Source organism: Arvicola amphibius, chromosome 15 (genome assembly GCF_903992535.2).
Source record: "Arvicola amphibius chromosome 15, mArvAmp1.2, whole genome shotgun sequence".
In the NCBI taxonomy this organism is placed as follows: domain Eukaryota; kingdom Metazoa; phylum Chordata; class Mammalia; order Rodentia; family Cricetidae; genus Arvicola; species Arvicola amphibius.
In genome coordinates this window covers 8,577,112-8,603,413 of record NC_052061.1, presented here as the reverse complement: position 1 = coordinate 8,603,413, position 26,302 = coordinate 8,577,112, and the positions used below count along the sequence as shown (strand labels likewise).

At 35.9% G+C, this 26,302-nt stretch overlaps 1 protein-coding gene across 7 annotated transcripts in view; it reads left to right on the top strand.

Moving 5' to 3' along the window:
• Nucleotides 1-26,302, top strand: part of Chd9 (chromodomain helicase DNA binding protein 9) — a 214,126-nt gene that overhangs the window by 123,266 nt on the left and 64,558 nt on the right. For 6 of the 7 annotated variants that reach the window (XM_038312415.1, XM_038312410.1, XM_038312413.1 and 3 more), the window contains 8 exons: nucleotides 11,325-11,436; nucleotides 15,294-15,440; nucleotides 15,800-15,868; nucleotides 15,947-16,002; nucleotides 17,178-17,295; nucleotides 20,604-20,690; nucleotides 21,913-22,050; nucleotides 23,682-23,803. In XM_038312415.1, coding sequence (XP_038168343.1) covers nucleotides 11,325-11,436; nucleotides 15,294-15,440; nucleotides 15,800-15,868; nucleotides 15,947-16,002; nucleotides 17,178-17,295; nucleotides 20,604-20,690; nucleotides 21,913-22,050; nucleotides 23,682-23,803 — 849 coding nt within the window. Of the gene's footprint in view, nucleotides 1-11,324; nucleotides 11,437-12,158; nucleotides 12,217-15,293; nucleotides 15,441-15,799; nucleotides 15,869-15,946; nucleotides 16,003-17,177; nucleotides 17,296-20,603; nucleotides 20,691-21,912; nucleotides 22,051-23,681; nucleotides 23,804-26,302 lie in introns of all 7 variants that reach the window. The other variant, XM_038312416.1, reaches the window with a different exon arrangement.

Here is a 26,302-nt window from a genome sequence, read left to right as displayed (position 1 = left end):
AAATTTTTTTATTTTTATAGCTGGATGTGCTTTTTGTTTTTTTGGTGTGTGTATGTAGTGTAGTGAAATATATGTGTTTGTATGGGTGTGCAAGGGAGAATGTGTCTACACATGATGTGCATGTAGAGGCTAGAGGTCTTTGTCAGGTGTCCTCCTCAACCACTCTCCACCTTAGTTTTGGAGATAAGGCTCTCATGGGACCTGGCGCTCACTGGTTTGTCTAGACTGGCTGCCAGAGAGTTTCAGGGTCTTGCCTGTATCTGCAGGTGAGTGCCACTTGTACAGCAAGCACCTTAGCAATTGAGCCATCTCCCAAGTCTGAGTCCCTAGATTGATTTTATACATTTGTATGTTTGTTTTGTATGTCTGTGTGGTATGTATGTTTGCATGTGGAGGCTACTAAATGTGGAGGCGAGGTTGATGTAATGTTACTTTCCACATTATTTACTGAAGCAGTTTCTCACTTAATTTCAAATTTGCCAGTTCTGTCAGCCTAGTTAGCCAGATTGCCCTGGAGATCCACTGTCTCTTTAGTGCCTGGGATTACATACAGGCTACTGCTCTGCCTGGCTTTTGTATGTGTAGGGGATAGAAGTGGAGAACTCTGGTTCTCATTGTTGTATGACAGGCATCCACTGAACAATCTCCCAAGACATTTTTCTTTCAAATTTATGTATATGTATGTATGTGTGCCTGCGAAGGTTTATTTGCAGCACATGTGCCCAGGTTCCCTCAGAGATCAGAGTTCATCAAATCCTCTAGAACTAAAGCTACAGGCAGTTGGGGACCATCTGATGAGGGTACTAGGAATTAAATCCAGGTCTTCTGAATGAGTTGTATTCTCTCAACTGTTGAGACATCTCTAACCCCTAGATCGATAAATTCAAAATGTGAACATAGAACAAAGAATGCTTTGTAGAACTTTTCATATTGCCTCATTTAATCTTTACAGTAATTCTGAGACTTAGCTTGGATGTACTACATGTCTATGTGATTAAATTCCTTGGTTTTGAAACCAATTGCATTTAGTTATAAGTAGTATAAGCCTGTACAATTACTTGCTTGCCGTCTTTAGAAGAGTATCATACTATATGTCTCATAGTATCATTTTAAGGAGGAAATGGCTTAACATTTAAAACAAAACAGTATCTAGAATATATGTAGTGATGATAGATGTAAGCTGTTATTATTTCTGAGTTCATAAACAGCATATAGCTATTTAGGGAAGAAGTCAAGGCTAGGAGCTAGCTACACATCTTCCTAAATGTTATTCTCGTTCATTACTTAGGCTGTCTTTCTTTCTTATGGTTTTGTTCCTAAGTAAGATCATTCCCAAAACCAAACATAAAAAACATTATGAAGAAACAATAGCAATAAAACTCAGTTAGTGCTTTCTTTTGTTGTTTGTGCTTTTCTTTTGTGGTGCTGTGGTTTACCCCAGGGTCTCACACGTGGATGTGTGGTAGGAGGCACTCTCACTGAACTGCTCCTTTCTAAGGTCTTCCTTAGTCAGGACTTCCCTTCTTACCATGTATCTGGCTGACATAAATAGAGATCTTGACGTGGTCTCACAGCTCTTTGAGCTCATCACTTACAGCCCTTGATGAGCATGAGGAAAGAAAAGTATTTCCAGCTAAAGCTTTGAACTAAAAGAATCTTGGTTGTAGAGATGTCACATGAGGTTCTTTATTTGTTTCTTTATTTTGTTTCATTTTATATGTACTTTTTTTGGTTTTTTCGAGACAGGGTTTCTCTGCGGCTTTGGAGCCTATCCTGGAACTAGCTCTTGTAGACCAGGCTGGTCTCGAACTCACAGAGATCCGCCTGCCTCTGCCTCCCGCCCAGCTTTATATGTACATTTTTTAAGAATTAAAATTTGCTGGATGTGGTGGTGTACGCCCTTAACCCCAGCACTCCTGAAGTAGAGGCAGGTGGATGGATCTCTGTGAGTTCAAAGACAGCCTGTTCTACAATGCAAGTTCTGGGACACTAGAGCTGTTACACAGAGAAACCTTGTCTCAAAAAACCAACAAAACAAACAAACAAAATAAATTAAAATTCAACTGTGTTGTCAATCATGATGGTGCATGCTTTAATCCCAGCACTTAGGAGAAAGAAGTAGGCCAGATCTTTGAATTTGAAATCAGCATCTTCTATGTAGTGAGTTTCAGGATGGCCAGTGCTGCATGAGAGACCCTGTCTCAAAAATAAAAGTAAGCTGTACATAAACATGTTGAATGATTGTGTAGATTCTTAATAGTTACTTATATGACACACTCTGGGAAATAAAGCAACATTCAACTCTGGCCAGTAAATAATGAAAAATTAAAGTCACCAAAAACTTGCCATACAATATCCTTTCACATATTTAAGGATTACTATTTTTTGTTTGTTTGTGTTTATTTTTTTGAGACAGGGTTTCCCTGTGTAGCCCTGGCTGTCCTGGAACTTGCCCTGTAGATCAGGCTGGTCTCGAACTCATAGATATCCACCTGTCTCTGCCTCTAGTGATAGGATTAAAGACGTGTTTCACCATTTTCCAGGATTGCTTGCTTTTTCTTTTCTTTTTTTTTTTTTTTTTTTAAGATTTATTTATTTATTATGTATGCAGTGTTCTGTCTGTCTGTATCCTTGCTAGTCCGAAGAGGGCACCAGATCTCATTACAGATGGCTGTGAGCCACCATGTGGTTGCTGGGAATTGAACTCAGGACCTCTGGAAGAGCAGGCAGTGCTCTTAACCTCTGAGCCATCTCTCCAGCCCTGCTTGCTTTTTCTTAGTGATATCTTGAACGGACTTTTTAGGCATGTTCACTGTAATCCAAGCTCACATCTTTATACTTGTGCAGCAAGCATTTACTTACTGAGCCTTTTCCTAGCCCCCAAATGTATGTCTGTGTGTGTGTGTGTGTGTGTGTGTGTGTGTGTGTGTGTTGATTTATTGAGAGAGGGAGGAAGAGTTGTTTTTGTTTATGAATACAGTGTTGGTTTTTCTGTGTAACTCTGGTTTTCATGGAATTTGCTTCGTTAACCAGGCTGGCCTTGAATTTAGAGATCTGCACGTTTCTTCCTGTAGTGCTAGGATTAAAGGTGTGTCCACCATTCCTGGCTAGAAAAATAAATATTTTTGATGCCTTTTTAAAATGACTTCATTTCTTTTTACTTACCTGACAAAACCAAAATATTGTAAAATATTATTTTTGCCTGTTTTCTATGTTTACAGTTATGTGGGTAGTTCTTGTTTTGGTTTGGGTTAATTGAGACAGGGTATTGATTTATAATTCAAGCTGGCTTTGAACTCATAGTCCTTCTGCCTCATCCTCCTACATGTGAGGATCACAAGTGCGAATAATTCGTACCAAGTGTCATAGGCATATTAATCACAGCATATGGACTAATTGAGTAAGATTCATTGTCCAATTATTGCAATGAGAGAATCAACAGGGGGTAATTACAGCTTGACATAGCATTGAGCTTAGCCTGTTAACAGAATCTACTAATAATGAACAGGCTGGATGTAGATGAGTGCATAAATTACACTCAAAATCAAATGTAGACACATCAGGTATAGATACTATAGTTAACAAATTAAGAGCTCAATTTTATACTATAGTTTCAAATTTCTTTTTTCTGTTTGAATTGTTTAGATATTTAGGGGTGTTTGACTGGTTTTGCCTGAATATCTGTTGCTAGTTTGCTAACATTAATAACAGATCCTTTTAATATTGTTGAGACAGTGTCTCACCATGTGGCTGGCTGTCCTGGAACTCACTCTATAGACCAGGCTGGCCTCACACTCACAGAAATCTACCTGCTTCTGCCTCCTGAGTGCTGGGATTAAGGGCACTTGGCTCCTTTAACATTTTTTAAAACCAAAAGTTGCATAAGTAATGTATTATATAGTTGTTTCATACTATGTTGCTTTATTTTGTGAATATTTCTCCTTGAATTATAAGATCATTGTATTTGATGAATGCATTTACAATGAAAATATATTGTTATTTATAATTAATTTTAAATGTAGAATTAATTCAGGATGTTCTACAACATTTGGCTATTTTTTATCTGATTTTCTCTTGTTTGTATATTCAGTCATCTGAGTTCCTTTAGATACCATTTATAGCTATCTGTTGTTATTGTATAGCCAATAAAGATAGATCTCTGATTGCTTAAAAGTCATGCAGACTTTATGGATAAAAATTTACCGATAATGGCATTTCAGATTTCTTTGTTCATCAAACTTTATTAATGTTAAATATTTATTGACTGTCTGAATAAGAGGTCTCATAGCAACTTAGTAACAACTTTTGTTGTTGTGTTTGTTTTGGTTTGGTTTTTAATAGATTTGTGATCTTGACAATTTTTTTTTTTTTTTTTGGTTTTTTGAGACAGGGTTTCCCTGTAGTTTCTAGAGCCTGTCCTGGATCTAGCTCTTGTAGACCAGGCTGGCCTCGAACTCAGAGATCTGCCTGCCTCTGCCTCCCGAGTGCTGGGATTAAAGGCGTGCGCCACCACCGCCCGGCGACAATTTTGTTTTATATTAGGTGGTGAACTCTCCCTGTCTCCTGAAACAGATTCCTACTCTGACTGTTTTAGAGTTTTTCTCAGAATTAACAACTAGTATAGGCAAATGAACTTTAAAAATTTCAATGTAGTATAAATAAGAAGTCTTGAGCCTGGGCCCGGCGACAATTTTGTTTTATATTAGGTGGTGAACTCTCCCTGTCTCCTGAAACAGATTCCTACTCTGACTGTTTTAGAGTTTTTCTCAGAATTAACAACTAGTATAGGCAAATGAACTTTAAAAATTTCAATGTAGTATAAATAAGAAGTCTTGAGCCTGGGCATGATGATGCACACCTTCAATCCCAGCACTCTGGAGAGAAACCCTGTCTCAAAAACAAATGAAAAAACAAACAAACAAACAAACAAACAAAAAACCCCAAACGGTTCTCTTGAATATTTATTCCTAATTTTCTTTGATGACTGACTACTTAGAGAGAACTATTTAAAACTAGCGCCCACTGTGCTAATGCACCTGTAGTCCCCACTCCTGGACCTGAAATGAGAGGATTGTAAATTGGAGGCCAGCTCAGGTAATTTAGAGACATTCTGTTTCAAAATAACAAATTTGAATGGACTTCAGTTTAATTTAGTAGAAGTGCTTGTTTACCTGTGTGGAGCCTGGGGGTCTTTTAATTCCTAGATTTGAATCCTTAGGGTTGGAATCCACAAATCTCAAGTTTCTTTTCCTTGCTTGTTTTTATGTATTGATTGTGTTTTAGATTTTTACTTTTTAATTTGAAATAATTTCAGGCTTGCAAAACATGTTTAGAGTTCTTTTAGACTTTTCTCTCAATTTCCTCAAATATTGACATTTTATGTAACCATAGCACAAGGATCAAAACTAGGAAATAAACATTTGTACTGTTCTGTTAACTGTAGGCAGAGTTCCTCTTTGTCTCAGCGCCTTCTCCCAAATAACCACAAAGAGGCTTAATATTAGCTAGAGAGATGGCTCAGAGGTTAAGAGCCATGACTGCTCTTCCAGAGGTCCTGAGCTCAATTCTCAACAGCGACATGGTGGCTCACAACCTTCTGTAATGAGATCTGGTGCCCTCTTTTGGCTTTGCAGGCATACATGCAGGCAGAATACTGTATACATAATAAATAAACCGTAAAGAGAGAGAGAGAGAGAGAGAGAGAGAGAGAGAGAGAGAGAGAGAGAATTGCCAGGCGGTGGTGGCTTATGCCTTTAATTTCAGCACTTGGGAAGCAGAAGCAGACGGATCTCTGTGGTTTGAGGCCAGCCTGGTCTACAAGAGCTAGTTCTACAACAGGCTCCAAAGCTACAGAGAAACCCTGTCTCAGACAAAGTGTTTATGAGAGGGAGAGAGAGAGAGAGAGAGAGAGAGAGAGAGAGAGAGAGAGAGAGAGAGAGAGAGAGAGAGAGAGAGAGAGAGACAGAGACAGACAGAGACAGAGACTGACTTAAAATTAATTATAAATGCATAAATGTTTGGCCCCCTAGCTCAGGCTTATTACTAACTAGCTTTTACAACTTAAATTAACCCATTTCAATTAATCTGTGTGTTGACCTGTGGTTCACCTGTGGTTCATGGTTTTTACCTCTCCTATATGTCCTGCTTCCCAGTATCCTTAATTTGGTTTTCCAGTAGAACCTTATCCTGTCAACTATTGGTCAGTGAGCTTCTTTATTAAACCAGTCACAGCAACATATAGTCAACATATAACAGTGTAATGGAATATTCCACAGTTAACTAATCCACTAGCTCATTTTCAATACTGTTTTCCTTTTTGCCTCTGTTTTAACAGCCACTCTAAGACAGGGTCTTGCTATGTAGTCAAACTTGTTTCAAATTCCCATTCCTCCTGCCTCTGTAGTGTTCCATGTAAGTAACCATGGTTTTAAATCTTCAACTATATATGCTTCTACCTAGAATTAAGATAATCAAAAATTATTTCAAATATCAGAATAACTTTTTTCTTATCATGAAGCTGTCATTTCTAAACAGAAAAGACATGTAAAAATTTAAGACTTAAGCTTAGTAAACTACTAGATCTGAAATATATGCTACCACATTAGGGTATGTATGCCTGCAAGCCAAAGATGGCATCAGATTGTGAGCTGCCATGTGGGTGCTGGGAAATGAACCCAGGTTCTTTGAAAGAACAGCCAGAGCACTTAACCACTGAGCCATCTCTGGCCCCTTATAGTTATTTATACTTTTAAAAAATGATTAAATGTCTGTCTTAGTCCAAGGTTGCTTATTTGTTTGAGACAGGGTCTCATATGTAGCTCTGGCTGGTCTGAAACTCAACATATAAACCAGGCTTGCCTCTGACTCAGGGAGATCTGCTTGCCTTTTGCTTCCCAAGTGCTGGGATTATAGGCATGCATCACCATATCTGTCTCAATATGGTGTCTAGAGAATCAGGAAATATAAGATGGAAGAGTCTGCTGCTAACGTATTATTTTGTAGCAAATATGTTCTTTAATAATGTTTGTCATTTATTGTGTGTACATACGTATATGTGTGAGTGCATATGTGCCATAGCATGTGTGTGGAGATTAGAGGACAATTTGAGAGATTCAGTTCTATCCTTCCACTGGATGGCTCCTAAGGATTAAACCCAGGTTTTTAGACCTGTTAGCAAGTGGTCTTCATCTTGCCAGCTCACATTTTTTTCCCAAATAAGTAGAAGTACACTTAATGATAAAAAGTGCCATAAATGCATCAATCAATATATTTTTACAACTGTCATAGAGAATTCTACTGTGCAGAACAGTAGCAGGCTTACACCAGTACCACAAGTGCATGTCAGTTTGCAAGAGGAATACTTCAGCTTCTCTCTAATCTTAGAAGACCATTGGTGGCTGAAATGTTACATGGTTTGTGACAAAAGCTTAAAGAGTAGGTAGAGGAAAACTCATAGATTCGCTTGTCTCTGTGTTCCAAGAACTGGGATCAAAGGTGTATGCCACAACTACCTGTAAGGAGGGCCTTAAAAAAAACTTATTTATTTTATTTTGTATGTATGTGTGTTTTTCTCACCATGTGTGTCTGTGTATCATGTACATTCTGAAACTAGAGTTATGGGTGTTTGTGAGCTGCCATGTGAGTGTACTCTTAAACACTGACCATCTACCTGCCTCTGCCTCTCAAGTGCTGGGATTAAAGGAGTGTGCCACTGCCATCCAGCTGGCCCTTGTATTTTAAAAGTTGTTTACTGCTACAGATTGTAGTACTTCAGGCTTTAGAGTGGGTAATATTTAATTTCTGTCTGTTATTTAATTTTTTAAAATTTTACTTATTTTGTGTGGGTGGAGAATACAAGGATACCATGGTGTACAAGTGAATCATAGGACAACTGGGGAATTGTTCCTTCCTTCCACCATGTGGTCTTGGGGATTGAACTCAAGCCGTCTGTGAGCAAGAAGCCTTCCTCATTGAACCATGTTGTCAGTCTGTCTCCATTTTTCCTTTATTTTTATTGTGTGTATATGGTGTGTGGGGGTACTCCCTGTGCAGAAAAGAGTATCAGTTTTCCTGGGGCTGGATTTATAGATAGTTGTGAGCTGCCATGGTGGATGCTGGTAATTGATTCCAGATCTCTTAACAACTGAACTATTGCTGTAGCCTTCCCCACCCCCAATTCTCTATTCTTAATCTACAGTATTTTGAACAAATTACTTTTCTTTTCTAAGTTCACTTTGGTCTCTTTATACTCCTTCCCTGTGCATCTGAGCATCAAATAAAAGAGAACATTTAAAGTTAGCAAAGAAGCTAACCCACAGCCCTGAGGAAGTAGAAGCCGTGAATATAAACCTTAGTTCTAAGAACTGAGGTTATTTTGGATTGAGAAATGAAAATGAAATGACTTGAAACTGTAAATGAGGAGGAAGAGCAGATGATGTCACAACAGATAGTAAATATGGCTTTTGGGCAGCTTTGTGTTCTAGAAGGGAAAACAGTAAGAAAAATGCCTAAGTAAGGGAGGAAATAAGCAATGAAAGTGGCAAGACGGAAGAAGTATAACTGTGGATGGTTCCTTCATTTTGTCCAGATTATTCTTTATCTCCTTTGCTTTTCTGGCTCCAAAAAGTAACTATACTTTTCCTCTTGTTTACTTTTTTCCTCACATATTCACAAGAATGCTAGTTAGAAGACAAGTAAGAAGTAACATTGTCTTGTTGAACATGGCAAATCAGAGGGCAAAAAGTCATCTATAAGTTTTCGTTATGACACATCTTTGAGACTGACTTATCAGTTTTACACCCATAATAAAAGATTATACTTTCTTCATTCTTCATTCACAGTGCTGTGGCCCTAGATTGGTGTCTGCTCTATATGAACTGTCCTTTACTTTTCCAGTTGTGTCTCTGGCTTGCACTTCACTCCTTCTGGTCACAGTACTCCCTTCTTTAAAAATTCTTATCCCATCCAAATTCTTTTTTTTAATATTTATTTATTTATTATGTACACAATATTCTGTCTGTATGTCTGCAGGCCAGAAGAGGGCACCAGACATCATTACAGATGGTTGTGAGCCACCACGTGGTTGCCGGGAATTGAACTCAGGACCTTTGGAAGAACAGGCAATGCTCTTAACCGCTGAGCCATCTCTCCAGCCCTCCCATCCAAATTCTTATCCCTTAATAGTTTTTTTTTTTAAATTTACTCAAATATATTTCAGGACCTATTCTTTAGGTAGTGTCTTATTCTATAGAACATAAAAGCTGATTTGAACTTCAAACTGTAGTCTTTGCCTGTCATGACAAGGCCTTCTGGGATCCTCACTGCATAGTTGTCCCGCCCTCTCTTCCTCTCTCCTTGTGTTCTACTCATTATTTCTGCTGTACGTTTTCCTTGCTTTCTGTGCATCGTCCTGTCTAGGATGTACCATTGCCTCCTCACTGCCTGCTAACTTCCTATCTTTTCTCTGGTGCCTCCTCTATTATTCCATAAATGTAAATAGTCAACTGAATTCTGTGCTAAGCTCCATTGTAGCATTTTTGTCATGGCCCCTGCGCCACTGTGATGCTGTAAGATTAAATTGTGTCATTTTGCAACTGATATAATTTGTAGTTTCTATTAGCTTATTATTACTATTTTGTTAAGATTATGTTGTGAGTGAATATATTAGCTTTCCATAGCTGGGACAAAGCATCTGAGATAAAAACAACCTCTTGAAATGATAGATTAGTTTTGTCTCATGGGTTCCAAGGTTTCAGTTCATAGGCACTGACTGTTGTTGTGGACCAGTGAAGGGGTGGAACATCTTCCCTGGGAGCATGTAGGAGAGGAAGCTACTCATGTCAGATGGGAGGCACATGGAGATGACAGAGGGAGCTCGGGTTCCGAGGAACACCCTTAGTGATAAACACCACCTCATCTTAGTAGCGCCATCAGCTGAGGACCAAGCCTTTAATATAACATTTTTGGGACTTTTTAAAATTCAAACCATAAAATAAATATTGTCACTTACTTAACAGTAAGGGAGGCAACTATTATACTTTCTTTGTCTTGTACACAGAAAAGGTAAGAGATCAGGTAATTTGCTCAATGTTGAGGGTCCAAGTTACTGAATCTATGATCTTATCATGTTCATAGCTTCCAAAATTGGTAAATAATTGTTAAGGATTTGGATCTATTTGATGTACCATATATGGAAATATTGAAGTAGTTTTTAGTTTTAGAGATAGAGAGATAGTCTAAAAGAGAATTTTGCTGTTTAGTAACATTGTTTTTGATTAATATGGTACTTTAGTATTGGCGCTATTGAGACAGATAATGAAATCTAGAATCCCGGTATTTATCTTGCAAGAAAACAGATTTAGTTTAGAGATGTATATTTGATATGTGTGTAATATTAAATATAAAGCCAGAAAGTTATACTGACACATATTATATGAATTGTGTAATATTACTTAATCCTAGGTGCATATGGTATAGGTTTGATAAGCTCTGACATAACATTAAAATGTTAGCAAATAGTTGGATGTCAGATTGTCTTCAGTACAGGAGACATTACTGTGGTTAGAAAGAAGCAAAGGCGCCGGGCGGTGGTGGCGCACGCCTTTAATCCCAGCACTTGGGAGGCAGAGGCAGGCGGATCTCTGTGAGTTCGAGACCAGCCTGGTCTACAAGAGCTAGTTCCAGGACAGGCTCTAAAACTACAGTGAAACCCTATCTCGAAAAACCAAGAAAAAAAAAAAAGAAAGAAAGAAAGAAAGAAAGAAGCAAAGGCTTTTGGGGAGGATGGTATTCAAGTGCAATGAGAAGTCTCTCCCTAGGCAGGAAGTAGAGTCCCCATTTCTGAATCTGCACAATAATAAATTCATTTTATTGTTGTTTCTTTTTTTTTAAAGATTTATTTATTACATATACAGTGTTCTGCTTGCATGTGTACTTGTAGGCCAGAAGAGGGCACCAGATCTCATTACAGATGGTTGTGAGCCACCATGTGGTTGCTGGGAATTGAACTCAGGACCTCTGGAAGAGCAGTCAGTGCTCTTAACCTCTGAGCCATCTCTCCAGCCCTTTTTATTGTTATTCTGTGGCTTGAAATTTTCCCATGAAAAGTACATTCAGAGTCTAAGAAACCATGTTAGGGTTGACTTCTTCCCTTTGTTATAAGCAATTATAAGAATATGTTTTGAAAATATCTATATGGATTTCAGCTTAATTAACATATTTGGTTAGACATGTACATTATAAAATTATGTTTATCATGGAAACCTTAGTCACCAAAAATGGAAAAGACAGAGTTCTGAATGCTAATTTCTTTCTTCTTGAAACAGCAAACTCATTATTACATTGGGTAAGAAACAGAAAAGAGAGAACGAGTCTTCCGATGAGCCCTCTGATGCAGAGCAGGTGTCCCAGCACATGTGCAAAGACCAGCACTCTCAAGTGAGTATGGATTTCTAGTCTGAGAAATGGAACACTGTTAGAATTATTTAGGGAGCACAATATTGCCTCTTGGATATTTACACTATAGTTAGGTGATAATAATACAATTTATTTTATAGTAAATCTTGTAGGATAGCATTATTCCAATATACTTCTAGAATATTACCATATAATAGATGTGGGAGGAAATTTATCTGCCTTCCTTAAACCCCTCATTTTTCAGTAGCAAAACTGAAAGTCTGAGAGGTTAAATACCATAAGTCCTGGATGACTTTTAACATAAAGCAGTATCCAGTGGAATCCTGGACCTACAGAGTCCTTTGAATGAAATTAATGTTAGAGATAGTAATTTTAAAAATAATACAAATCACAGAACAAATGGATTGACTCATTCCTAGAGTCAATACTTTTTGTCTGCTCGTGTTGAAGAAAAGATAACCTATGATACTAAAAATCCTAACAGACATAAATATTGTGCATCTTGCCTTTAAAACATAGGTAGATATCAAAATAATCCTATGGGGATAGATAGATAGATAGATAGATAGATAGATAGATAGATAGATAGATAGATAGATAGATTTGTAGTGAAGGTCATAATAATTCAGGCCACCCTCTGCTTTCTAATACTTAAAATACTACTGTAGGCCGTAGGGGTGGTGGCAATTGTTGAATTATGGGGCCAGAAAGCCCCTGAATGGCCTTTCTTCTTCCTTATGCAGCTTCTTATCCAATGGGAGAGTAGTGGCTCAAGGCTCCTGGGCTGCTGCAAGAGTTGAGGTAAGGGCAGTGATCAAAGCTCCTAATATATGGCCTGGCCTTTTCTTCATATGCTATCCTTAACTTAGGTAAACTTATACTTAACTTATTCAGTATCAGAATTTTTAATTTAATTTTTACTAGAAAAATGGTGGCCATCTTTTCCAGTTTGTAATTTACCAAACAGTGAAATGGTAGTATAGTTCTTTGTAAACATATCTTCCTTTTTTCACTGTAGTGTTAGGTTGTTTTGACAAGTGTGTTTCTTTAACAAAATAAAAAGAGAATGTATATTTTCTAATAAGTATAAATCTTTATTATGGTCTATTTGGTTGTGTCATTTTACAAATGAAGAAATAGCTTTCAGTGACAACAGTGGATTGTCAAGATCAACTCTTAAAGTTGAATTACATTTTAGAGACAAGAGAAATCTAGAATCATGAATGTGATCTTTAATTTTATATCTTTAATTTTGATAGAGTACTTTAGTAGTTAGACTAAATTTAGAGACCTTATATTTTTATAAATACCCCTGCAGCATATTATGATAAATATTTATGGGGATCTAATTCTAGCATAACAAAGTATTAGTTACTTAAAAACATAAATCCTGTGCTTTCTTTATTCATCTTTGTTAGTGCAATGAGCTAATCTGCAAAGCCTTTCATATAGGAGGATAAAAGCTAGATAAACTAGGAGAGAGAACATGTTACTGTTTTAAAAAACATGGAGAAACCCTGAAAAGGCACAGTTACCAGTTATGTGGATGTCAGATTAGCTTCTACATTTTAAAAACTCATTAGAGATGTTTTTGATAATTATAAAAGTGAGGAATTTTTTGACTTTACCTAAATAAAATACGCTGCTTTATACTTCATCTAATATGATTTAGGATGAGATCATCTGCAGGCTTCTATCCACACTTTCAAATCAATTAATTAGGCTGATAAACTCTTCATAAGATGAAAGAACCATTTATTATAAGTCACCCTCATTTTATCTTGCAAAGTTATCTGTACATTTTTGTGAGTGTAAATTTTCACACCATTTATTTACTTCTTACTAAAGATCAGTGGGCATTTCATAGTACCAATAAGTAGCCAAGTAACCAGAAAGGAAACTGTAAGATAGTTGAAAATATGTCATAGGATCTTACAAAAACTGAATGACTCTCAAGCTTAATTATTTACAAATCATGTGTCGTGAAACTTTGATAATTCATATATGTTTTATTATAATAAATGCAAGTTGAGTACTAATTTAAACTATTTTGAACATTAAGATCTTTATGATGGTTGTAATAGAATTCTAAACATACATTTAGCCTAAGTAAGTTTATAGAACTTTTCCTCTAGGGAACAATGAATACTTCATGTGTTTTTCAAATTAGTATGTGAAAAAAGTAGATTTCTTGTAATCTTTTTATTATGGATATATATTACCTTCTTGTCTCTTCTGTTAACAAAGTATTGCTTTGATGTTAGAAAATGTAAATGTGAGGCCAGGCATGGTGGAGTACACCTTTAATCCCAGAACATGGGAGGCAGCACAAGAGGATCTCTGTTTGAGGCCATCCTGGTCTAAAGAGCGAGTTCCAAGACAGACAGGGCTACATGAGAAACCCTGTCTTTAAAACAAACAAACAGAATCTATAAATGTGTTTATGTCCAACAGAAAGGCTGGGTGTTGTTGACTTAGTCATAAAGTTTTGTCTCACACCGGCTTCATTTCCAGTAGACCCCTTTCCCCACCAATAGATAGTATAAGTAGATGATAGATGATGTCCCATCCAGACAAAAGGCATGGAATTTGGCTACCCACATATTGCCTTTCTTTTTTTTTTTTTTTTTTTTTTGCAGTATTGCTCATCTCAAAAGACAAAGAGACTTGATTTTACAAAGCCATAACCACTGCAAACTTAGTACAATAAAAACTCTTACTGCTACACAAATTCAGCTGATTCTGTTACAGTTAGTTTTGTTATGGTTGTGAAAATAATGAAAAAGTTCTCACACAGATATATTGCAGAAACCATATGTAAAATATATGGGCTATTTTCTGACTCCACTTTTTAGGAATGTCAGGCAAATTACTGTGCATAAAAGGAAATGGAACAGGAAAAGTAAGAAGGATTGGATTCATGTAGTAGACTGCTGTCGCCCAGTGGACTAGTTGGTTGGGACCCCTCGACTCCCAAAGTTCATGGAAATACAATCACACTTAAGTCCTTTTGCATTCTGAAACAAACCTGAGCTTTTTTTTTCTTAAGTGAAAACGTCAAAAGTTGTGTAACTTTGTTTTGAAAAATTCTCTTTTAATTATAAACTGTCAAAACTGATATTAGATAATTAGGGAGTTGGTTCTGATTTAAAATTAGACTATTAAAAAGACCTGTTACTACTAGTACTACCTTTAAAAAGACTTCTAATGTGTGGTTTTCCTTTTTTAAATATAAAGAAACTGGTAAAGCTAGTTAAACAATTAGTACTTCATTTAAATTTAATTAAACAGATTCATATATTTAATCTAAAATATTTTATTTTCTGTCTTAAACATTTCCACTGCTTTAGAGAACTTAATTTCTTCTGTGTTTTTGCCCCAAATATTTAACAAATAACCATTCAATATAACTTTTAGGTTTGGGGCAAATGAATAAAATTATTTGTAGTTTAAAATGTATATTGTTTAAGAAGTAAATTGATAACTAAATAAGTTAGCCTTTTATTTTTGTAATTGTTTCTAAAGAAAACTAATCTACTAATAAAGATATTACTGATAGAACACTGCCTTTCCAAGCTGTGAACTAGTTCAAAACAAAAATAGATATTTGTTTTCTTAACTTATAAAGAAAAATAAGCAAAGGTGTCACTAAACATTTATATTTGAAATTATGGGAGGTAATGCTTTTGGGAAAGTGTGAACTCGTGGCCATGGGCATGTTATTGCCTTTAGTCAGAAAAAGACAAAGTGAGGAATTTTGTATATATTTTTGATTTTTTTTCTAAGAAATCACCAACATAAAGAGTAATATTCTTTGTATCTCTGTATAAGAGTTTAAAAATAATTTATATAAATCAGATCTTTATGATTCATTACAGAAAAGAAGATCAAATCGACAAATTAAAAGAAAAAAATATGCAGAAGATGCAGAGGGAAAACAGTCTGAAGAGGAGATCAAAGGCGCTGTAAAGACAAAAAGGAATTCAGCTCCTCTGCCTGGTGAACAGCCTTTGCAGCTGTTTGTGGTAAGACTGAAGCTTAAATTACCACCCCTGTCTAAACTGTTAGCAGTCTTTACTTCTAGTTTTTTTTTCTTGTATATATTATGAACCTAACATTTAGCCACCGTCTGTTTAAGTAGAAACCTGTATACCTGAATTTCCTCAGTGGTACAGTGGAAATGGTGGTCGTGGAGGGGTTGGGTTGGAGGTCAGAGCAGCTCCTGAATGACAGTGCAGATGATGGCAAGGGCAGTGATGATGGGGCTTCTTCTCCTTCTTATTCTTTCTCTCACATAGTGCTCAGTCCTAGTGCTACACTGATATTTGTTAAGTGATGATTATTTTTGAGAATATATTCTCTCATATATTTTCCCTCCTTATAGGAAAATCCAAGTGAAGAAGATGCTGCAATTGTAGACAAAATACTGTCTTCTAGAGTTGTAAAAAAGGAAGTAAGTAATGGTACAGCGTGCTTTATAGTTATATTTTGTGTCCTGTTTGAATCACAGTTGTTAATTTTAATTTTTTAGATATCACCTGGAGTTATGCTTGATATAGAAGAATTTTTTGTGAAATACAAAAATTAGTAAGTATTTGAATTAAAAATTATGAAATGGTGTTTAGTCAAATATGAGTTACTTAATTTGTAAGTATAATGAGTCATAATTAATACATTTTCATTTTATCTCCATTTAAATGAAAATGTTTATTGCTTATAAGAACTCAGTCATTAAAAACTATAAAGGCTGGGGCTGGAGAGATGACTCATGAGTTAAGACCATTGCCTTCTCTTCCAGAGGTCCTAAGTTCAATTCCCAGCAACCACATGGTGGCTCACAACCATCTGTAATGGGGTCTGGTGCCCTCTTCTGGCCTGCAGGCATACACACAGACAGAATTTTGTATACAAAATAAATAAATAAATATTAAAAAAACTATAAAGGCTGTATTTGAAAACCTCTTATGGCCATGTATAGTAGCAAATGTCTTTTAATCCCAGCATTTGGGAGTCAGATATCTGAGTTCACGGCCAGCTTAGTCTATAGTGCTAGGCCAAGGATAGCCAGGGCTACACAGAGAAACCCTGCTTCTAAAAACAAAAGAAACCAAAAAAAAAAAAAAAAAAAAATCCAAAAAATAAAAAAATCAACAAACAAAAACCTTTTCTTGTCAAGAGTGAATTTTTCGAAATTATATCAAAACATAAGAATCTTTATAAAATATGATTTTATAAATTGTAGGTATTAATCTCTTTTCTGTTTTGAGCCTTTAAGATTTTATTGTTTTTATACACAACAATTGATCGTAGGTTGTTACTTCAGATGTCTACAATGATGATTTGACTTTAAGATTTTAAGTTTCTGTATTGGTTGTAGGTGAATTAAATCAATGGAGTCAGCAGTTATAAGATAATATATTCCTTTTGTGTAGTTTCTAGTTTATCTCCATACTTTGATTAAATTTTTCAAAGAAAATTATATTGGTTCTAATGCACATAACTTTTTGATCATCACAAAATCTGGTCAGTTTGTCACTGTTTCCATATGATAAACTGTGATTCTTTGACTACAGTTTCTTTAGCATTCGAGGATCAAAATGGCTGATTTATTAGTCTTATATAATCTATTGAAATTGAATGAAGTAAATACTTAAATGTAAAATTAAACGTAGTACATTTGTATTGGAAACTATAATTAAATGTGCATATGAAGAAACAGTTTTCTCTATCATGCTAATATATTGTTTTTATAAAACTTTTAGCTCTTATCTCCACTGTGAATGGGCCACAGAACAGCAACTTTTGAAAGATAAAAGGATCCAGCAAAAAATCAAGCGATTCAAGCTAAGACAAGCACAGAGGGCACATTTTTTGGCAGACGTAAGGAAAAAGCTTTACCAAATTTGGTATTGTTTATCATAATTTAAGGGTGGAGCTTGCTGTAGTTAAGTGGTAGAGTATTTGTGTAGCATATTCAAAACCCTGAATTCTAGTCTCTGTACCATAAAACAAAACACTACTTTTTTACATTTCCAGTGTTAATAGTTGATTGTAAATGTTATCTACATGTGTTTTCCTCTTCCCAAAATTAGCTTGGAAACTCCTGAAATAAGAGCCGTAATAAGTAGGCATAGTGGCACATGTCTTTTATCTTAGGAGGCAAGAACATCTCTGTGAGTTTGTGGCCAGCTTGGTCTCCATAGCAGTTTCAGGTTAGCCAGGGTTACCTTGTGAGTTTTTGTCTTAAAAGATATTTAAAAAACACAATAATTCAGTGGTAGCTAATGCTTGTATTTTTAAATTAGTGTACATTTTGTTGATTAGAGTTGAATGTGGATATGTTAATATCACAAGATATTTTTCAGCATGTTCTTCAAGTTATGAAAGTAATAATGCAGCAAATAAGTGGGAAGCATAATTTTATGAGATGAGACATATTACATATTTATCTTGAACTTTGGTGTAAGTATATATGGCATCATTGAAAAGGCTTTTTTTTCTCCTCCAGGCCTCACTGAATGGCCTGATGTCCTTCTCTAAATTTTTTTTCTGTTTCTTTTATATCTTTATTTATTTTTGTCAGATCTCACTGTTTTGCCCCAGTGGGTCTGGAGCACTTGGTTATGAGTCGACAAGGATGGTCATCCTGTTTCTGTGTGTACCACTACCTCTCTACTTTGTGGTTTTGTGTTTTTTAAGGTTTGTTAAACTTTATCTTGAACAAAATATTTACTAAAATAGCACAACAAATTCTCACATGAATTTTAACTAAATTTTTTTATATTTACTTTAATTCTCAATATTTTTCCTATCATACACAGAAATTTTTTCCTGACACATTTGAACAGATAGTATTTGTTCTCTCATATAAATATATTACAGTTATTATTTTATTAATAGGCATTATTTGCATTTCATTAATTATTATACCAGTCCTTTGTTTTTATTGAGCTTTACATCTTTTCCCAATCCACTTCCTTCCTCCCCTCTCCCTTTCTATCTCCCCATGCCCCCCACTTTCCCAATTTACTTAGAATATCTTGTCTTTTTGTCTTTCCTATGTAGATCCATGTATGTCTCTCTTAGGGTCCTCTTGGTTGTCTAGGTTCTTTGAATCTGTTGGCTGTAGGCTGGTTATCCTTTGCTTTATGTCTAATGTCTGCTTATGAGTGAGTACATACTATATTTGTCTTTCTGGGTCTAGGCTTCCTCACTCATGGCTTTTTCTGATTCCGTTCATTTGTTTGAGAATTTCAAGATGTCATTATTTTTTTACCACTAATACTCCATTTGACATTCGATTGTTGAGAGTTCTCTGTTTAGATCTGGACCCACTTATAAATAGGATTATTTGGTATTTTGGTGTCCAGTGTTTTGAGTTCTTTATATATTTTGGAGATCACGCCTCCCTCAGATGGGGGTTGGCGAAGATCTTTTCCCATTCTGTAGGCTGTCATTTTGTCTTGTTGACTGTGTTCTTTGCTTTACAGAAGCTTTTCAGTTTCAGGAGGTCCTATTTGTTAATTGTTACTCCCAGTGACTGTGCTACTAGAGTTATATTTAGGAAGTAGTTTCCTGTGCCAGTGTGTTCAAGAGTACTTCCCACTTTGTCTTCTATGGGGTTCAGTGTGGTTGGTTTTATGTTGAAATTTTTGATGCATTTGAACTTGAGTTTTATGCAAGACAATAGGTATAAATTTCTGTTATCTGTAGGTGCCAAACATGCACATAGTGTGGATACATACATTCAGGCAAAACACTCAGACATACAGAAGAAAATGAATCTATAAAGGTTTAAAATATTCATGGAAAAAGTGACGCAGTGAGGATGAGATAAAAGGTCTCGATTTGAATTAGTTTTAAAAGGGGAGACTGTAGCTGGGTGCTAGTGGCTCACACCTTTAATCCCAGCACTTGAGAGGCAGAGACAGGTTGAATCTGAGCTTCAGGTGAGCCTAGTATACAGGGTAAGTTCCAGGACAGCCAAGGCTACACAGAAAAACCCTGTCTCAACACCCCTTCAATAAAAACAATGGATTCAGGTGGTGGTGCTGCATGCCTTTAATCCCAGCACTCGGAAGGCAGAGGCAGGCAGATCTCTGAGTTTGAGGCCAGCCTGGTCTATAAGAGCAAGTTCCATCTAGGACACCTAAGGCTATTACACAGAGAAACTATGTTTCATAAAACCAAACAAACAGAGAGACTGGGGTGTGTGTGTGTGTGTGTGTGTATTGCAGTGGTAGAGTACATGTATAACATGCCCAAGACTCTGAGTCTAGCACCATATACTCTTACATAGAATCTGTACAAAACCTGACATATTAGCAAATGATGGTAGTACCACTTAATTTAAGAGGATCATGAGTTTGCACTCAATTTGGGCAGTATAGCAAAACCCAGTTTTACACATGCATGCAAGTTCTCACACACAGATAGGATGTATAAATCACCAATTTATTGATTTTATTTATTTTGAATATTTTGGGACAGGGTTTCTCTTTGTAATCCTTGCTGTTCTGGAATTCTCTCATTAGACTAGGCTGGCCTCGAACTCAGAGATTCCCCTACTTCTGCCTCCAAAGTGCTGGAATAATAGGCATGCATACCATGCCCAGCTACAAAATTCCCAATTTATTAGCTTCACAGGGTGAAGGAAGGAAAAACAATCTATCATCACTTCTGCATTTTGGCATCTGTGAATGTGGAACAGAGAGAGCTGTGTTTCCACTTACCAGCTAAAGAATATAGGATACACACAGGTGGAAGAGAATGGCTGCAGGTGATTTTGAAGTAGCCACATAGATAAGTACATATTAAGAAAAGACCCTGCATAAAGGAGAAGAGTCTGATAAAAATGACAGCTGCAGTGTGAGACAGCAGTGGAGTCATTGGTCTTCACATCTTATTACCAAAGCAGAGTTGCAAATGAAAGTTGGAGTCTCTGTTTAGAGCTTTAAACAAACGTGTCTGCTAGAGTAGGTCACTTACCTGGAATGCATTATTCTTTACTCCTGTTAGTTTGCCTGTATTACTTACAACTTGGTGCTTTATAATTTCCTTTATAGCTTTTCGAAATTAAATTGGAAGAATTTGCATATTAGAAATGTAACTGCTGTTAAACAGATGTATTTTTATTTGTCTTTCTACCTTTTCCTTAGATATCATTACATTTAATTTTTTAATTTTAGATGGAAGAAGAGCCCTTTAACCCAGACTACGTTGAAGTAGACAGGATATTGGAAGTGTCTTTTTGTGAAGATAAGGATACTGGTGAGGTAATTACTCAGTAAAAGTAGTGTCTAAGGGCTGAGAGATGGCTCGGCAGCTAAAGCACTGGTTGCTCTTCTAGAGAATCCAGTTCAATTCCTAGCACCCACACGGTTATTGTGGCTCCCACTGTCTGTAACTCCAGTTTCAGTCTCTTCTGGCCTCCAAGAGTACCTACCAGGTACACACATGGTACACAGCATATGTGAAGATAAAAATAGACTTTAAAATAAATAAAAATCGGCTGGAGTGATGGCTCAGAGGTTAAGAGCACTGACTGCTCTTCCAGAGGTCATGAGTTCAATTCCCAGCAACCACATGGTGGCTCACAGCCATCTGTAATGAGATCTGGTGCCCTCTTCTGGCCTGCAAGCATACAGACAGACAGAACACTATATACATAATAAATAAATAAATGTTTTAAAAATAAATAAATAAATAAATAAAAATCGGGGGAAAATGTTTCTAAGAGATATGGAGATAAGTCAAGAGCACTGTCTGCTCTTGTAGAGGATCTTGGTTCAGTTCCCAGAACCTACATGGTATAGGTACCTGTAACTCAAGTTACAGAATTCAAGTGCCATCTTCTGGTTTCCATGGGTATAACTTGTGTACTTGGAACACATACATATGTGTAAGCAAACCTCATATACATGAAGTAAAAATAAATAAATCTAAAATTTTTTTTCTAAGAAATACCTTAAAATTTCCAAATATTCAAGCCTAATAATACACTTGTTAAATAAAAACCTAACACCCAAGCCACATTTTAGAGGACCCAGTTTCCGTTCCCAGCATACACACACAGTGCCTTACCACTGCCTAAATCCAGTGTCTGAGGCTCTGATACCCTCTTCTTATCCCTGTAGGTACCTAGCATGCACATGAGACACATACATATGGGCAACCAGACATGCACATAAATTATTTTAAAAAATAATGATTACTTTGGCCAGGCAGTGGTGGTGCACTCATTTAATCCCATCACTTGGTAGGCAGAGGCAGGTGGATCTCTGAGTTTGAGGCCAACCTGATCTACAGAGCAAGTTCCAGGTCAGCCAAAGCTACAGGCAGAGAAACCCTGTCTCAAATCACACCCCCCCACACACAATGGTTTCTTTGTTTTTATTGATGGACGTTAGTATATACTTAAGTTGTTTTATAAACATTTTATAATTAAACTATTTACTTCTTTACAAGTGGTAAAATAAAAAACAACTTCTTTCTTAGTCTGTGATTTACTACTTGGTAAAATGGTGCTCATTGCCATATGAAGATAGCACCTGGGAATTAAAAGAAGATGTGGATCTTGCAAAAATTGAAGAGTTTGAACAACTGCAAGCTTCAAGGCCTGACACAAGACATTTGGTGAGAGCCTTTCTTGGGCGGCTTTTTAAGATCTTAGCGCTTTGTATTTAGCAGGGTTAAGGTTATCTTCAATTCTTGTGTTTGTGTGGTACATGTATTCACAACCAAATCTTTTCTGAACCACACATACTTCATTAGATCCATAGCCCTAACTTTCAGTTAATGTAGTTCTTGGTGTATAATCGATACAGTATTTTTTAAATTGCTACAGAATGTCTCATGCAACTAAATTAAGCCTTTTCTGTTGGTAGATAATCCTGGGTTTTATTTTTGCTATTATAAATAATGCTTCATTGAATATTGAGTCCTTATATAGTTTTTGAGGGTTTAGAGATATAACTTATTTGAATAATTGTGCCCCTAAAATTTCACCAAGTATCTTTTTATAAATTCCATTCCCGCCAAAATATAAATTCCATTCCCACCAACACCAGTTAAGATTCTCCCTGGCTGGGTGGTGGTGTTTAATCCCAATAGAAGCAGAAGCAGGTCTGGTTTACATAGTGAGTTCCTTGACAGCCAGGGCTATACAGAGAACAAAACACAACAATGCAAAAAAACCCTACACAGTTTTCCCTGTCTCTGAATTTAAGTTTCCTACTATCTTTCTCAGATCATTTATATACACTTTACTCTCAATTCCATCTCTAATATTCTTAATTCTCCATTAAACAAAAAATTCAAATCAAACCTACCTTTTAATTATTTTCTCTAAGCCAGTTATTACTCACAACTATACGATTCATGTATTTCCTTACTAACTTTATTTCCTTTTAAGAACCTAAAATGTTTTCATTGCATGGGTAAATTGGATTAACTGTGCTAGTTCTGTATTGTAAATGGTAAAGCTGGGGCTGGCCTACTGCATATATTCCATTATTGCTAAAGTATGCTACTACTCTGGAGCACTGCACATTCTTCTCTGTCAGTCTGCATTCTTCCTCACCCTCTGCTCACACACTTGGTGTCTGAGGGAGCTTGGCAGTGAAGCATTGTAAAGAGCCCTTACTTGATTTTGGGAGCAGTCACAGAACTTTCATAGGCCAGCTAGTTAACTTTCTGTAATTTCCACCTTAATGGTGTTTTTCTTTTCCTTGCTTAATTATACTTATTTGAGCCTATAATATAGTGTTGATAATATTTTTTGTTACAAAAGAACATTTCCCTATTTTAGGTGCCTTTTTTTGTATCTACTAAAATTCTGTTTATTTCCTTTTTTTTTTCCTTAATCTGTTTGATTTAAAACTTTAAACCTACTTGGCTAGTCCTTGTAAAAACTCTAGTTTTAATGCACTGCCCTTTCTAAACTTGTCCATTTAGTGAAAATTCTGCTAAGAAAATTTAAATGTCTGTTCTTGAAGAATATTGGTGCGTAGATCCTTTTCATGTAATGTCCCCTGATTTTAGCATCAAAACTTCACAGGATGAATTCCAGGGTGTGCCTCACTGTTCTATTTTCTGGAAGCCTCTGAGTAGAATTAATTTGATATTTAACTATTAGGTAAAGTTTCATCATATACTGTATGCTTTGGCTTCTAGGTTCTTTTAAAAGCAAGGTTTCTTGCCATGAGTAAGTTGTGTGGAAGATAAACATCTGAAATGCATCATTCATTTTATTTTTGTTCACAAAGGATCGACCTCCCTCTAATATTTGGAAGAAAATAGATCAATCCAGGGACTATAAAAATGGTAATCAACTCAGGGAATATCAACTAGAAGGACTCAACTGGCTTTTGTTCAATTGGTATAATAGGTATGTAGTATATCGTAAGAAGATTTTAGTATATTCCTTTTTTTTTATATGCCAAGTGTGTTAATTAAAATAAATACTTATGTTGCTGTGCTGTTTTGTGCTGGAAAGTTTTTAATAATGAAGATATCTCAGAAAAATAATGTAAATTATGATTTTGAATGCCAGTCTTAATGTTGCTTCCTTTAAGTATATACACTCACATGTTTGTTGATTAAAAGTTAAATTTAAAATAACTTTACAGTAGTCTCAAACTATTCATTATTTTAGCTTTTCAACATACAATTTATGTCAGTGATTGTATCTGTAGAGTGAACTGTATGTTAAGACATTAGAAATTATATAGAGTGCTAATATTTAAACCTCAAATGACATAGACTGTAAGCAGTTAATGAATGAACATAAAATCATGGGAACATACCAGTGAATGTCCCTTGGCTATTGTTCATTTTCTGAGTTGTTCAAAATACTTTATAAAACAAATCTCAAGTAATTTATTGAGGTAAGAAGATAATTCCAAAGAAATTAAAAGATAATACCATAAATGAGAATGAAGTGTTATGTATAGTACTGTGTGCAGACTATCATTGAAGTTTCTGCTACTAGACATGATAGCAACAATTTAATGATTCTTGTTTGGAAATGCATTTTCCCTGTTTGAATTCTAACCTCTTTCTTCGGAGTTGTTCACTATTTCTTGAGTTACGTGGTTCAGTTAGGTGGCATGAGAATGACTTACTTGCCCATGCAGTGTTCTCTTTTCTGGTTTATGCTTTTTAATTATTAATCATTATTTCCTTCAAGAGAAGCTTCCAGGTAAAATAATACTGCATTTTTAAAATTTTCCTCACTCATTAGTACCCCTTTGCACTTTTTACATTGCCCGGTTTAACCTTTGACCTTTTCCCTCTACCCTTCCATTCTCTGTTCTGGTCACTCTCTGTATGTGACTGCTTCATAAAGAAACCAGAGACAGTAGGCTCTGAATTATCAAATTCTTGCCCATTTTCATGTCCAGTCCTTCCAGCACTTCTCTAAGTGTAGCCATTCATAGCTTTAACCTCATGTGTAACAAGCACGATTAAATCACACTACCTCAACTCTTCAGGCTGTCTTGTGCCTGGTCTTCAGTAAGCTCTCCTTCTCTTTTTTATCTTCAATCTATGCTGGAAGACTTGTTTGCCTAAATCTGTGAATGATTTGAGTATTTATAAAAATGAAAATGAAAATAAAAAAAAATGAAATCCTTTGACTCTGCTCTTCCCACTAACTACTTCAAGCCCCCCTTGTAACTTCTATACAAAAAACTAGAGCTCCCCATTCACTTCCTCATCCCCAATTTTCTTTTTATTCTGCACCAGCCTGGATTTTGGTTCTCTGTTTGTTCACTTGATAGCCTGTGTTGGTCTAGAACTCACTGTGTAGACTGTGCTAGCCTCATACTCATGAGAGTCCTGTATTAGTCTCATAGGGATTACAGGCATGTATCTCTCTATCCAGCTGTGGATTTTGTTTCTGTTCTTCTCTGAAATTTCTCATTTCCTAATTAATAGAATATTCTTAGCCTTCAGTTCATCTCTCCTGTGTTAATTATATACAAGTTGCCATTTCTTCCATTAAACTTTCTTCCCATTCTTATATCCCCCACCTTCTACAGTGTGACTCCAAGATCTTTAGCATCTCTGTGATTATTTCAACACTTTGCTAAACAGGTTTCTCTTCTATGTTTTATCTGTTGATTTCCCCACCACCATGCCCTAGATTTAATATTTAATTAATTTTTCAGATTCCTTATTTTTTTCTCCCTTATCCATCTCAACAGACATGCTACACACTCTCCTTTTAGACTAGCCAATATTTTAATGACTCCATAACTTTATCTCTAAGGCCTTGAGCTTTGATTCCATATTTTTTGTCTTTAACTGTCTGAATATGATTCAGACATATATACTACATATATAATAGATTCAAAATTAATCTTTTTATTTTCTATATATCAAACTTGTTCTTTATGGTTAATATAGCGCAATTAATTGACTTACCTAAACTCAAGTCTGGTTGTTACCTCATACATGTAGTTGGTGAATAGGGCCAAGCCATCATAGCTTTGGCATGTTCTGCCTTAAGTACTTAACTACAGAGTTCCTGTGCTTGAACTTTCATCCCTGTATCTTGAGAAGTAGGCCCAAATGTCTAGTACTTTACTATCTGCCATAGCACTGGACTAGAACTTACAATACAAACTTAATTTTGTTGTATTTTTAAAAGATTTTTAGTGCCTGACTTTGCATAATGAAATAATGTCTAATATCTTCTCTGCATGGCTCTGACTTGTCTCACTAATCTCTCCTCCCTTCTTCCCCTTGTTGTTCATATTAAGCAACTTTTAGCCCCCTGGTTCGAACTTCTTTTTTTTTTTAACTTTTGACCCTTTGCTTTGTTCTTTGAAAATTTTTATCAAAAGTGACCTGAAGCTTTCTCCTTTGTTCTAGCCAGATTGTT